The 13,951-nt window shown below is 50.7% G+C and overlaps 1 protein-coding gene across 3 annotated transcripts in view; it reads right to left on the bottom strand.

Moving 5' to 3' along the window:
* SCNN1B (sodium channel epithelial 1 subunit beta) overlaps window positions 1–13,591 on the bottom strand; it is a 75,788-nt gene extending 62,197 nt beyond the window's left edge. The window contains exon 1 of one of the 3 annotated variants that reach the window (XM_082362496.1): window positions 13,570–13,591. In XM_082362496.1, the coding sequence (XP_082218622.1) occupies window positions 13,570–13,579 (10 nt within the window). In that variant the 5' untranslated portion in view covers window positions 13,580–13,591. Of the gene's footprint in view, window positions 1–13,065; window positions 13,205–13,569 lie in introns of those variants that run through there. The other 2 variants (XM_082362495.1, XM_082362497.1) reach the window with 2 other exon arrangements.
* Between the last annotated feature and the right edge of the window lie 360 nt (window positions 13,592–13,951).

Raw genomic sequence — 13,951 nt, 5'->3', positions numbered from 1 at the left:
ACCAGGCAATCAGCATCACCTAGCAGCTTGTTAGAGACACAATATTCAGGCCCCACTTCACTTACTGAGTCAGAATCTGCACTTACCAAGACCCCCCCGGCACTCGTGTGCGTGTTAAAATTTAGGACGCGTTAGCCTAGAGTTCCTTGCCATAAAGTCAGGGGTCTCAAACTCAAATGCTTCCAGGGACCAAGCAGGTGATGTTAAAAAATGAAGCCAGGTTAGATCCAGCTGATTATTGCTCTTTGGAAATGTGAGCCCAGGACGGCCAGATCTTCCAATTTTTCAAGAGAATCTGGAAACCCAGATGCCAAAGTTAAATGTCCTGATTTAAAAATTACTGTGTGTGTGTGGGACTTCCCTGGCGGTCCAGTGGTTAAGAATCTGCCTTCCAATACGGTTTGATCCCTAGTTGGGAAACAAGATTCCAAATGCCGCGAGGCAACTAAGCCCGCGTGCTCTAGAGCCCACGTGCCACAACTAGAGAGCCTGCATGCTGCAACTACTGAGCCCGCGCGTCCTGCAGCCTGCGCGCCACCACTAGAGAGAAGCCTGCACGCAGAAACAAAAGATCCCACGTGCTACAACGAAGATCCCGTGTGCCACAACTAAAACCCAATGCAGCTAAATAAATAAATAAACATTAAAAAAAATTATTGTGTAGGTCACACAAAATCAGGCCTATGGGGCACAAGCATATAGGCCTTGGGGCAGAAAAGGTGCCTCATCTCTGAGTAAGCTTTCTGAGCTTGGGAGAGCCCTCCCAGGGCATGGCAAGAGGCACACAGTAGGGACTCAAGAAGGGCTGGGACAGAAGTTCCCAAATTCGTCTGCGTAATGGAACCACAATTACATTGAGTAGCTGTCGCAGCTATTCAATGCTGCCGTGGGAGTGTGAAAGCAGCCAGAGATAATATTAAATGACTGAGCACAGGTCAATCAGTTTTTCTTTTCCTTTGGCCGTGCCGCGCGGCTTGCGGGATCTTACTTCCCTGACCAGGGATTGAACCCGGGCCCCTGGCAGTAGAAGCGCGGAGTCCTAACCACTGGACCACCAGGGAATTCCCAGCACAACTGTGTTTTAATAATTCTTTATGAACACTGAATTTTAAGCTGCATGTAATTTACATGTCACAGAATATGATTTTTCTCTTGATTTTTTTTTTCAACCACAGAAAAACCATTCTTAGCTCATGGACTGCACAAACTTGGCCTTTGGGCCATAGTTTGCCAACCTCTGGGCTGGAGGAATGAATTGAGGGCCTGGAGGCCTGGACTGCAGTCCTTCTTCCCGGTATTTACGCACATAATCTCCCCTACACAATCTCTGAAACCTTAGCAGCACTTGATTATGAAAAGGTTATGTTGACAAGGCCCGATCAAGTATTGACTTGGTCTGGCTCTGGGCCAAAGACTTCAGATTAGACCCTAAATCCTTCATCACCCTGGCAGGATTTTAGGGAGCTGCCTTCCAGTGGGCTACTCCGAACCCCACCTCCCTGGCTGGTGCTATCATTGATCCTTAACATGTAGTGACCATTTAGCTATGTGGTGGGCACTGTCCTTAGAGCTTTACCCGAATCACCTCATTTCCTTCTCACTCCCCAGGAGAGGGAGGACTAGTATATGCCCATGTGTATTATCATGTACCCATTTTTTAGATGAGGAAACAGAGGCACAGGTGATTTTTCCTAAAGTCACAGAGTGACAGGAGTAGAACAGAATTGAACCCAGGTCTGCGTGACTCCAGAGGCTGCTCTCATAACCAATTTGCTATATCGCCTCTCAATAATCCATCACTATCACCAGTCAACACGATGCCCAGACACAACCTTCTCAAGGACAAGCCTTGGGCAGCAAACCTGGGCTCTCTGCATCTTAACTGGCAACCAGACACCAATCAACCTTCTCTGCCTTGAGCTGCAGCCAGACCTGGGGGACCCAAGATCGATTCTGTACCCACTCCAGGAAGAAGGAGGCTAGCAGAGCTGCCTCGTATGACTGTGCACTGCACAACTCTAGGGGGCATTATTCACAATGTACCCTGTGTGGACGGCACCCCTGGGCCTGTGGAGCTGGAGGCTGCAGGTGAGGTACTCATGTTGCCTGGCACAAGATTGGCCTTGGGTGCCCACCTTAACTGCTATTCAGAAACAATTCATCCAAAAGGGGGGCAGCCCAGAAGGAAACGCCACCATGGACGGTGGAGGTGCAGGCTGGCAGCTGTGGGGAGCCCTTTGGGTCTGGGGCAGGGAGTGGCTGGCTCTTACTGGAACCTCCTCCATCCAGCTTGGAAAAAGATCCTGCTCCCTGATCTGTCTCAGACTGGACTGACCGCAGCTCCCAGCTCTGAACTCTTGGCCCTGCTCCAGGTGAGAGGTCCCCTTCCCATCCCTGCACACCCTGCCTCCTTGGAAAGAAAGAAGGGCTCTCGACTGTTCTCTCCCATCCTGCCCCCAAGCTGCCCCGCGCTAGCCCTCCAGTGCTCGTTCTCACGCTGGGCAACACCTGCCCCTGGGCATCCAGGGCCGCTGGGAACTCCCAGCCAAATGCTCCCAGTTCTCCCCTTAACTACTGCTGTCCTTGCCTGTGTGTTTTCCTGTGTTTGTTTTGCTTTTATGATTTGAGCCAGGCCCTGGGCCAGCACTTTACAAGCACCAGTTCATGTGACCTTCGTCACAACCCAATGAGGCAGGAACTATGATTATCCCCATTTTACAGACAAGGGCTTGGAGAGGTTCAGAGAGGTTAGGTTGCTTGCCCAAAGTCACACAGTTAAACAGCGTCAGAGCCAGGAATCAGATTTGGGTCTTTTAGACTTTAGAGCCCAATTCTTATCTTTCTAGGGGATGAATGTGTCATGTCCTCTAAGTCTGTTTCCCTATCTGCAGATTGGGTCTTGGGTCTGGGAAGCCATGTGGGTGACTATGATGTTGCTGCTGGTGATGATGGTGATGAAGGAGATGATGATAATAATGGGGATGATGGTGATGAGGAGGAGGAGGTGGTGATGATGATGAAGATGAAGGTGATGATGATGAGAGCAGTGATGAGAGGATGGGGCTGATAACGAGGCAGGTGGTGATAATGACGATGATGATGATGGTAATGACCACGATGTACCTGCCCGATACAGCTATTGTGCAGACCACATGGGGTAACTCAGGCAAAACACTGCTCACCGTGCCTGTTGTATAGTTAGCACTCTACAAGTGTTGGGTCAGCTGAGGTCTCCGTGCCCTAGACCTCCAGAGTGGATTCCACTGCACTGCAGTGTGTTCAATAAGCACCCTCCTCCTCAAACACTAGGTGAAAGGCAGGAATCAGAGACAAGAAAGGGAAAAAAGAGTAACGTTTTTCTCTGTTGGTCCCTCCTACTTCCTGCTAAGTCTCCATTTCCTGCCAACCTCTGAAATCCAACTTGGCTTTGGAACTAAGTCCCTGGGAGGGAGGCCTGGCCTCGGTGGGTTTCCTGGGCCCCAGGTGGCCTTCACCCAGGCCTCCAGGGAGATTTGGAGGCTGAGAATCTGGTGCCCAGGAAGGGGCTGCTGCCCCAAGAATCACAGCCATTTGCAAGCTGGGCTCCTGCCCTTCTCTGTTGGGGGAGATTAGGATCTTCATCCACACAGCAACCCAGGGTTGGTCCTAGGGGAGTGAACAGCTGAAACCTTATACTCAGCTGCTGGCAAACCAAGGGCTTTGAGAGCCATTGTCACAGAGTAAAACTTTCCATTCCTCCTCCACACTCACCTGGAAGCTGAGGAGAGGCAGGGTGAGCTCTGTGGTCAGACTGCTTGAGCTCGAATCCCAGCCCCACCATTTGCTAGCTCCGTGTGACCTTGGGCAAACTACTTAACCTCTCTGAGCCTGCTTTCTTATCTGCAAAATGCAGACAACTACATCACCTGTTTCACTGGACTGTTGGAATAATACGATGAGATCCCACAAGTCTCTCCAAAGGTCAAGTGAGGGAGAGTGTCTGTACCTTTATGGTCGCTGAACGAATTCTACGATGTAACGCTTGTGCCCGGCATGTAGTGTATACTTTAAAATGCTGCCTACTGTTATTACAGAGGAGAAAGCCACATGGGCCCCATCAACATTTCTCTGACGAACTATATCTTGTGTTGAAAGAAACTGAAGTCAGTTCATCCCTGTGCACAAGGCAAGCAAAACAACATGGTTCCCAGACAGAGTGGCCGCACCTTCTCCAGTGACTGAGATGAGTTTTGGAGCCGTCTGACTGCAGGGAGTTTTTAGCCAATTAGATCCTAAGATCCAACGGGAACACAGCTCCACCCATCTCAGGCCCAGCCACTGGTGGGCCACAGTGGGAGTTCAGGAGTGGGAGTGAGGATGGAGAGGGGGTCTCGGGTGAGGGTCGAGGAGTCTCCTGGGGGCTGAGACATGAGACTTGCTCCACCCTGTATCTCCAGGGCCTAGTCCATCAGTGGCAATCATCCAGCCACCTGTCATTCATTCACTCAACCAATATTCATGGAGTGTCTGCTGGGAGCTGGGGCTGCAGCAGCGAAGCAATAAACAAAACAGACAAAATCTGGCCCCTAGAAGTTTAAATCCCTGCGAACTAGTGTTGTAGCCTTCAGGAAACACTCCCTGAATATTCCCAAAGGCTGGGAAATGTGTCTGATGCCCCCCCCCCCAACTTCCCCCACCTTGCTCTGCCAGGTTCTTTCTTCTATGGGGGGAGATCTGCCCAATGGGTGGGTCATCCCATGGCCAGGCTGCCACCCACTGTCATCTGGTGTCAGAGGGGTCAGGGAGGGTGAGGCCCAGACCGGCTCCTGCTCCACCAGCCAGCAAGCTGCAACCAACCAGTCGACCCTGCGCGTGAATACCACCCCTCCCAGGACACACACGCCCAGGCCGATTCTGATCTTTCAACTTTCCCTGAATTCTGCAGGTGTCTTGGTCTTTTCAGCCCAGGACTCTCCTCCCACTGCCCCACCCTCATCCCTTCTTGAAGCAGGGCTAGAACAGCATTTCTGGAGTTAATCAGAGCAGTAAGAAGGGTGGGGCCAGTGAATGGGGGTCAATTACCTGCTGCTAAGGTGCTGTGCTTGCTTACTTACGACCCTGCAGGAGGTCCTATTGTCCGCAATCCACAGGCCAGGGTTGGGGCTCAGAGGTTAAGTGTCTTGCGCAAGGTCACACAGAGCTAAGCTCCAACTCCAGCCTGTTTAACTCCCAAACCTTTAACCGTTACATCAACTGACTGTCCAAAGAAGACAATTAAGGCGTCTGGGGGATTTCAACACTTAGGGCGTGGCAGCAATGCTCTGAGGACAGGAGCAGTGTCCCCAGGCAGTTTGCAGTAAACCAGGACCCCCAGGCCCAGTAAATGCCCCTCCTTCCACTTGGAAGCACCCAGCCCGTGCCAAGCACACATCTAAACATTTTACATTCCACCCTCCCCAATCTCTAAACAGCCCTTCAAAGGCTGCCTCCCGGTCCACCCCGACCTTCAGCCTCAGACCCCGAAGGTCTCGCTTACCAGCCAAACTCCTTCTCACTGTGGTGCAAACCGCTGAGAAAGGACAAAGGTGATCCCTCCTGGGGTGGTGGGAGGGGGCGCCTCTCAACCAGGAAAATCAACAAACTCCACACACAGACAGGTGAGAGTGGAATTTCAGGAATCAGCTTGTTTTGGGAGGTTGCAATCCGGCTCCCACTTAAGGTCCTTGATGGAGCCGGCGTGCAGGTGCGGCTCCTGAAGGAGGGTGTGCGAGGCTTCCCAGGTCTTAGCCCTCCTTCCAGGCCTCAGCTTGGGAGTGAGTTCCCCGGCATGTCAAGAGGAAGCAAAGCTACCTGGGTTGTCCCAGAGGTCTGCAAGGAAAGGGCCCCTGATCTTCAAGACACTGGGGAGAAGGAGAAAGTTGGGGCTGAATCTGGGCTCTGTTGTTATCACTGTGAGGCCTCTTGGGAAAATCCCTGAACCCCTCGGAGGCTCTTACTGCCTCATCCCTCATCAGCTGGCCTCCTCTTACCTTATCGTGGCCTCCCCAACCCATCCCAGGGAAGTCCTCCAGATTCATCTCAGCCCCCTGACTGTATCTTTGCTAGGATATTGTTTCCTTAGTGTAAAAAATGAATTCCTCTTTTAAAAACAAAAATGCTAAGACTTTCAGGCTTATTTCAAGTTTATTTATTTTCTTAACAATTACTTAGGACTTACTGTGGGCCAGGCAACACTCTAAGCACTTGACACCTTTAATCCTCATAACATCCCTAATGGGGTGAGAATTATTATCACCTCCAGTTTGCAGAAGAGAAAAGTGAAACACAGAGAGGTTAAGTAACTTGCCTGAGGTGACACAGCTAATAAGTGAGAGTCAGGATTCAGATCTCTGTAGGTTAGGAGGCCACAGGTTTAGAATTGCTGCATCTTTGGTGGATTCCCACCAGCCAAGATGATTTTGTCTGACTCGACATTCTGTGATTTTACACTATGGAAATGAATTTTTTTTTTTTTTTGCAAATACAAAGTGATATAAAAATATAGATGGTTCTTTTATAAACTCCCTGTATATAAACTCAATCCACCTGAATCTGCTGGTCTTAATATTTGGTCCAGTAGCTGATTCTAGCCTCCCTATCCTCTTAAACCTGACCTCCTACAGTTGTTCCAGAGATGCAGAGCAAGCACTCTGTATAAAGTCATCTAGTTCTTGCAGGATTCCTTGCAGGTACTCACTGACAACCCCATTTTGTAGGTGGGAAAACTGAGGCTTTAAAGAAGTACACACACTTAATCAAGTATACACAGCTAAGAAGTGGTGGAATCAAGGACTAGAACCCAAGCAATCTGATATCAAAGCCCCTACTTGTTTCTTTGTCATCCCTAAATATTTTCACTGTGGCAAAATATACAACATAAAATTTACCATTTTAACCCTTTTTTTTGGTAAAGATATACTTTAATGTCAAGATTCAGGTTGAAACATAATTGTCTTACAAAGACTGTGAATTCAAATGTCATAATTGGAGTTGCAGGATGCCACACCAGCCCCCCTCCCAGCCTTTCCTGCCTGTGTCTTACATCAAAGGAGTTAAACCTGTTCCACAAAATAAAAATTAAAGTAGCCTTGGCTTACCAGCAATTACACTTTCACTTTTCCCACCCAGCTAATTGTTTTAAAACTAACTTGCTAATACGCTGTCAGTGCAAATTTATTCATAATAGACATGAACAAAAGGGTCGCCATTTCAACCATTTTTAAGTGTACATTTCAGTGGCGTTACGCAGTCACATTGCTGTGCAACCATCACCACTTACCCATCTTCAGAAAACTTTCATCATCCCAACCAGAATGAAACTCTGTACCCATTAGACATTAACTCCCCATCCACCCCTCCCCCTCAGCCCCTGGTAACTTCTCTTCTACTTTCTCTGAATTTGCCTCTTCTAGACGCCTCATATAAGTAGAATCATACAATATTTGTTCTTTTGTGATAAAGGCCCTACTTAAAACCATAATTCAATTTTTATTTGAAAACATATTATATAATTTGGGTCGTAGTCAAAGGGGAAGTTAACCTTATCTCTAGTGTCATGCTTGTTTTAAATAAGGAGAAAGAAGGTACATGTGGCTAGATTTTATAACTATAATATAACAACTGTATGAGGGAAAAAACACCATGAGTACCAAAGTGTATGCAATGAAAGGTAAGTCTCCTTCTCATCTATCAGTTTCCCTCCTCAAAGTATAACCAGCTTCTAGTGTGTCCTCCAGGTTCTAATGTGCATATACAAATATATACACATATAACATTGAATCCCTTTTAAACACACACACACACACACACACACACACACACACACACACACACACACGTGGTAGAACACTATACACTGTTCCATATCTTGCATTTTTCTTTTAACAATACATCTGGGAGATGGTTTCACATTTATTCATGCAGAGCTACTGCTTTCTTTTGAATGGCTGCATCATATTCTCTTGCATGGCTATCCTGACACGTACAGTACTTAGTTCCCCTCTGGTGGATGTTTAGCTCATTTCCAATCAATTGCTCTCACACACAGACTATCTTTGTTCTAACATGATGTGCCCAATGCAAGGATATCCACTGGATAAATTCCAAGAGGTGAAGTGGCAGAGACAGAGGGTATGAGCATCTTCAATACTGACAGTTTTCTTACCCCCGCCTCAGGTTGCCCCCAACTTGTGCTCCCATCAGCAGAGTCAGAATCCCGGTTGCCCCACCAACACTGAGTGTTACCCAGCAAACTCGCAGGTGGAAAACAGAATCGGTGTGGTTTTGTTGTGCATTTCTGTTTTCAGAGTTCAGCATCTTTTCATCTGTTTGAATTCAATTGTATTTCTTTTTATGTAAACAGTAGAATCATATCCTCTATTCCTTCCCCCCCACCCCACCCCCGGCTTTTGGATCCCGTGGTTCGTCTTTCATTTATAAGAGCTCTCTATGAAATTAACTCTTTGTCATAAAAGTGGCAAATACTTCTACTGGTTTGACATGCCTGGGCTTATGGATTTTTGTTTGTTTTGGTCATGCAGAAAAAATTAATTTTTATGTAGCCAGACTCAGCAACTTTTATCTTTAAGGCAAGGCCCGTGCTTCTACCCATTAGGCAGTACTGCCTCCCCGCTCTGATCAGCACTTTGAAGAAGACACGTGGAGTGGGCCTGCTTCTTTTTTTTTTTTTTTTTTTTAATTTATTTTTTTGGGCCTGCTTCTTGATTGGAGGTCCTCGGCAAAATATTATTGTCCCCAACCTAGACTTGGGCCTGGACACGTGTTCTCAAGGCGCCAAGGGAGAAGAGACTGTTCACAGAGAGACTCTAATCGCGAGCTTTTACTGGGAGGGGGACAGGTCCCCAGCTCCCTGATCCCGCACTGGAAAAGAACTCCTCTGAAAGTCAAATCTTGCCCCAGGCCCTCAAGGTGGACCCACTGGAGGCTGTGAGACTAGAAAGGAGAGCAAGTTCTAAAGAATAAAACCCCCACTAGGCCCCTTGGCAACTTTCCTATCTGTAAAGAAGTGGTTCTTTCCAGCCTCCCCTGCTGGAGGGGATGTGCCTTTGTCCTAGGGCATCCCCTCCAGGTTTGGTCTTTGCGAGGGCAGAATTCTCACCACCAACCCACTCTTCTACAGGGAGGTGGATGCAGGTGGCCAAAGAGGATCTCATTTGAAGGTTTCCTCCAGACAAGTGATTCTGAAATTTTCGCTTTCATGAGAGCCACCTGGTCTTGTTAAATTACAGGTTGCTGGGCCCACCCCCAGAGTCTCTGACTTAGTCGGTCTAGACTGGGTCTGAGAATCTGCATTTTGAAAAAATCTCCAGGTGATGCTGAGGCTTCTGGTCCAGGGCCCACACCTTGAGACCCACTGGCCCAGGACATACACTCCCTGGGGGCCCCCATCTCAGGCTGGGCAGTGGTATGAGTTAGGGTGAGAGGCCTGGAAGAACACAGGCTTCATTCAATCAAAATAACAACAACTGCTCTGTGCCAGGGGCTGTGCTATGGGCTGTGCATTCATTCTCACCTCATCCTCACACCAAGCCCACGCAGTAGGTTTTACTAGTACTAACTCCAATTTACAGTGGAAAAACTGAGGCTCAGAGAGGGTGCATGGGCTTTAGTATCAGACAGATCTGGAGTCTGATTCCAGCTCAGCCACTGACCCATCGTGTGAGCTCTTGAGCAAGTGACTTACCATCCCTGAGCCTCTAACTCATCAGTGAGTGGGGACCAAAAACCTGATTCTTGGGGCATTATGAGGATGACAGGGCTGATGATTATAAGGGCATCTGTAAGGCACAAGAAATGTATATCTCCTTTCCTGCCGCAAGCCCCATCATGATCTCAAGGTCTTTTTCTGTCTCTCCAGATCCATCTTCCCTCTCCCTATACTCTGAGATACTTTACCAGAAGTCACACTGGACTACTGTCACTTCCTAAACCTGCTTCACCTGGTCATGCTCCCAGGCCTTTGGAAAGGCTGTTTCCTCTGTGTGGAAATGCCTTTCTCACATTATTGCTCCAGAGAAACTCCTATTCATCCTTCAAAACCCACCTTAGAAGTCCCCTCCTTTTTGTCACTTTCCTTGAAATGTTGTCCTCTTCCTGCCCTTGGAAAGGCAGGAAAAGGACAACATTTTCCTCTTTCACTTGTGTTCCCATAACATTTTATACGGAGTACAATTTGGAATACAAATTGCACTGTTGCAGGGACCAGGCAACTTATACCACCACCAGCAATCATCAGCATCATCAGCACTTACTGTATTCCATGCACCAGGCACTGTTGTAAGAGGCTGAGGTTTGTTGATTCATTTAATGCCTAAAATAGCCCTCTGAGGCAAGTGCTACTTATTATCCCTATTTTCCATATGAGGAAATTGAATCACAAAATTGCTAAATAATTTGCTTTAGACCATACAACTAATCCATGCCAGAGTTGGGATGCAGAAGCTGGCTGTGGAGTCTGTGTTATTAACATTTATATTATGCTACTCTTTATGAATGAGGGGTGGGCCAGGTGGGGACTGTGCCACCCTGGAGGGCGCCTGCCCCATCCCAGGGGGCAGCCGAATGTTAGGGCTGGAGTTGTCAGCCTTTCTGATCCTCTTTTCTCAAGAGGATCCAGAACTACAAAGTTTTATGTGACATCTCCCACCTTGTAAAATCTTGGGAGTAAGCTAAAATTGAAAAAGGAGTGTGGACCTCACAAAAGCTGCACACAGGTCTGCTTTGTGGGAACCTCGTCTCAGTTGGTTTCTGCATCTTAGCTCAGGGCCAGGTGCACAGTAGGTCCTTTGTAGGTGCCATGACACTTCTGGACCTCACTGTGAGGTGGGCGTGGCTCTCACAAGCTGAGCTCTCATCCCAGTCCCACTCAGCACTGAGATTCTCTGACCTGCCCTTGGGACGTGGACGAGGTCCCAAACGGTGGCCCTGAGCACCACCCCAACCTTGGGGCCATCTCTGGGTCTCCTCTGTCCAAGATAAGACTTCCTGCTTTCCAAGTGCTGACAGTGAGTTAAGTGTTTTGTTTCGTCATCCCACTGATCCACTCAACAGTTCTGGGAGGCTGCCATCTTCATCATCCCCGGGTTACAGATGCGAAACTGTGGCTCAGAGAGTGGAAGGGAATTATTGCCCAAACTAGGAAGAGGTGGAGCTGGGACTGTGGTGCACACAGCTCTGATTCTGGCTTCTCCCCAACCAGCTGTCATCAGGCCTTCCACCAAACTTTTGATGGTTCTGGCCCACGTTCTAGGGCAAGCACACTCCCACGGTACAGCCCGGACCTGGAAAGTTTGTGGTACACAGATAGGACCCTGGACACTCCAGTCTGTCAGGCATGGTTTCTAACTCCTTCTGTGTCCTATTGGACGGCAGGGACGGCATTGAGAGTGTCTAGAGGGAACTCCTGGACACGGTCCCTTATGGGAATTCTGCCCACTGGGGCCTGGACAGGCAGAACTTGTGGCCTGGCTCAACCCCAGGCCTTTGGGCTCAGCAGCAACTGCAGATAGCGGGGTGTAGTGTTTGTACTTGTCCACAGACAGCAGGATAGAGATGTGCGTATGTGCACCTGTGCATGTGCGTATGCCTTGTGTATGTGTGCACGCACGTGCGTGTGCAATGGAGAACAGGGGACCTTGTCCCCCAAATTCAGATCCCGTGAAGTTAGTTTAGGACAAAGTACAAAAAAATCTTAACCCAGAGATGTCAATTTACAGAAGAGGTTGAAATATGAAACAGTCCCCTAATTTTTACAACTTAACTGCCCATCAGTAGGCATATCCATGGCGGAAAACAAGGCAGCAGTTAAAATAAATAAGCTAGATTTATATGCAGCAACTTGGATAACTTTCAAAGAAATGGTAACTGGGTGGAGGGGGGTGACGAGTTTCAGAATGATGTGGATGGATTATACCGTTTCTATTAAACATCCACCCACACATTACTCTGCAGCTTACATACCTTCTATGGGTACGCATGTATACGACTGCCTGGGTGTAGGAAAGGCCTAGAAGGAACTCCCCAAATTATGAAGGCAGTTACCTTTGTGGGAGCAGGGAGGTCGGGGTTGGAAAGTTACAGACAAAGGAGAATGGATCCGTCTCCTCCTCACGGCATCACACAGTTCAGTGGGCAGGTACATTGGGCCACTGGTGGACGTCAGGTGGGGGCCACAGGGAGGCTTAAGCCTTGGGAACTATTCACACAGGACCCCCATGGACTCTCTGAGGACTCCGCTGTCAGGGACAAACCTCCGCTTTGGCTGTTCTGCCCTCACTCGCTGGTGGAGATGGGCTGTGGGAGCTGTCCTGCCTCTTGTGGATGGAGGAGCTCTGCTGCTTCCTCTGGAAACCTCCCCCTGCCTCAGTTTCTCCCTCCACACTGGAGGGAGAAGTCCCGCCCCAGCTGTCCGCCCCCACCCCCAGCCCAGCACCCCCAAATCTCCGACATATGCCCCTCTGGGGGATAGACAGCAGGGCCTCCGGATCTGGCCTCCTCCCAGGGTCGCCCCAAGGGGGACAACTCAGGGAATGAACCCCCGTTGCCCAGAGGCGGGCTGGCAGAAGAGGCTAAGGTGAGCTCTGGGGTCAGACTCCCTGGGTTCAAATCTGGGCTCAGCAACTTGTCCCTGGAACCCGGGGAGGCGTCTCCAGCCTCTGACCCTCAGTTTTCTCCTCTGTAAAATGGGGACACCATGAAGGCCCTAATTCCAGCAAAGCGTTGTGCGTCCCGGCGCCTAGCCCGCGCTCTCAGGTGTCGCTGCTGTCGCCCTCCCGAACGACACCTCACCCCGCCCCTCGGGGCCGAGGACGCTGCAGCCCTCTCTGCCGCCCCCGACACACACTCATCTCCCGGTCCCTCAGCTCGCATCGGGGGGCTTCCCCACTCCCCACAATCCTCTGCGGTGGTCCCCCTGCGCCCGAGGCCGGGTCTCCACAGTGCCGCCGGCGCCGCCGCCGAGCGCCCTCCGCTGGGAAATGGCGGGGTGGGCGGCGGGGGAAGGCGCGGAGCCCGGCGTCGCTGTCGTACCTGCTTCCCGCGGCGGCTTGGGATGCGCGCGGCTGGCGGCGGCGGCGGCGGCGGCGGCGCTCGGTAGGAGGCGGCGGCGGCGGCTGGGCGGCTGTCGCGGTGGCGCCGCGAGCGCGCGGACAGGGGCTGGGCGGGAGCGGGCGGCGGGGCGGGGAGGTCCGGGAGCGCGGTGGGCGGGGCTTGGCGGCGCCGACGGCCACCGCGCCCGCGCGGCTCCCCGCCGCCCCTCTTTCTCACTCTCCCCCGAAACAAGCTCCCGCCGCTCGCGCTCCCTCGTACCCGCTCCCGCATCCACGTCTGCCCGGCACACCCACCCGGACCCCTCGCGCACACACCCCGCATTCTCCCTCTGCACATCCGGACCTGTGGCACCAATATGTACGCACAGACCCCGTCATCCTCGTGTTCCCCAGACAGACCACTGTCCCCACTGTCCCCTACCCCGCCCCCCCCTTCCAGCACATACTTGCCCCGTGCAACACTCCATCCTGCTCCGCGGTGTACCTGGACACATCGCGCACACCTGTACGACCACGCCCATCACATCCACACCCCCGCAGGCACCGATTGTCCTCCGGGCAAGCTGAGGACTTGGAGGAGTTTGCATAGGAACAGGCTTCTGCAGCTGATTTCCCTGCCCCTCACCCGACCTCTGCATTCCCTCACCCTCACCTTTGCTTTCTCACCTTCCTTGGCCTCAGCCACATCCTCCAAGGTCACTCCCAGATCGCCGTCAGCCCCTGAAGGCCCCATCTGTTTGGACCTCTGGCTTCCTCCCAGTGACACCCGCTACACCTGTGCTTCAGCCTCAGCGTGCTGCCAGGCCCCCTTCTCTAATCCTCATATCCTTCCCTCTTCTCATCAGTTCCAAGGACTATCATTTCAG

This window comes from Balaenoptera borealis (genome assembly GCF_965194805.1).
Source record: "Balaenoptera borealis genome assembly, chromosome: 16".
NCBI classification, from domain to species: domain Eukaryota; kingdom Metazoa; phylum Chordata; class Mammalia; order Artiodactyla; family Balaenopteridae; genus Balaenoptera; species Balaenoptera borealis.
Note: the sequence above shows the minus strand (reverse complement) of the source record. Positions and strands in the feature narration are given on the sequence as shown.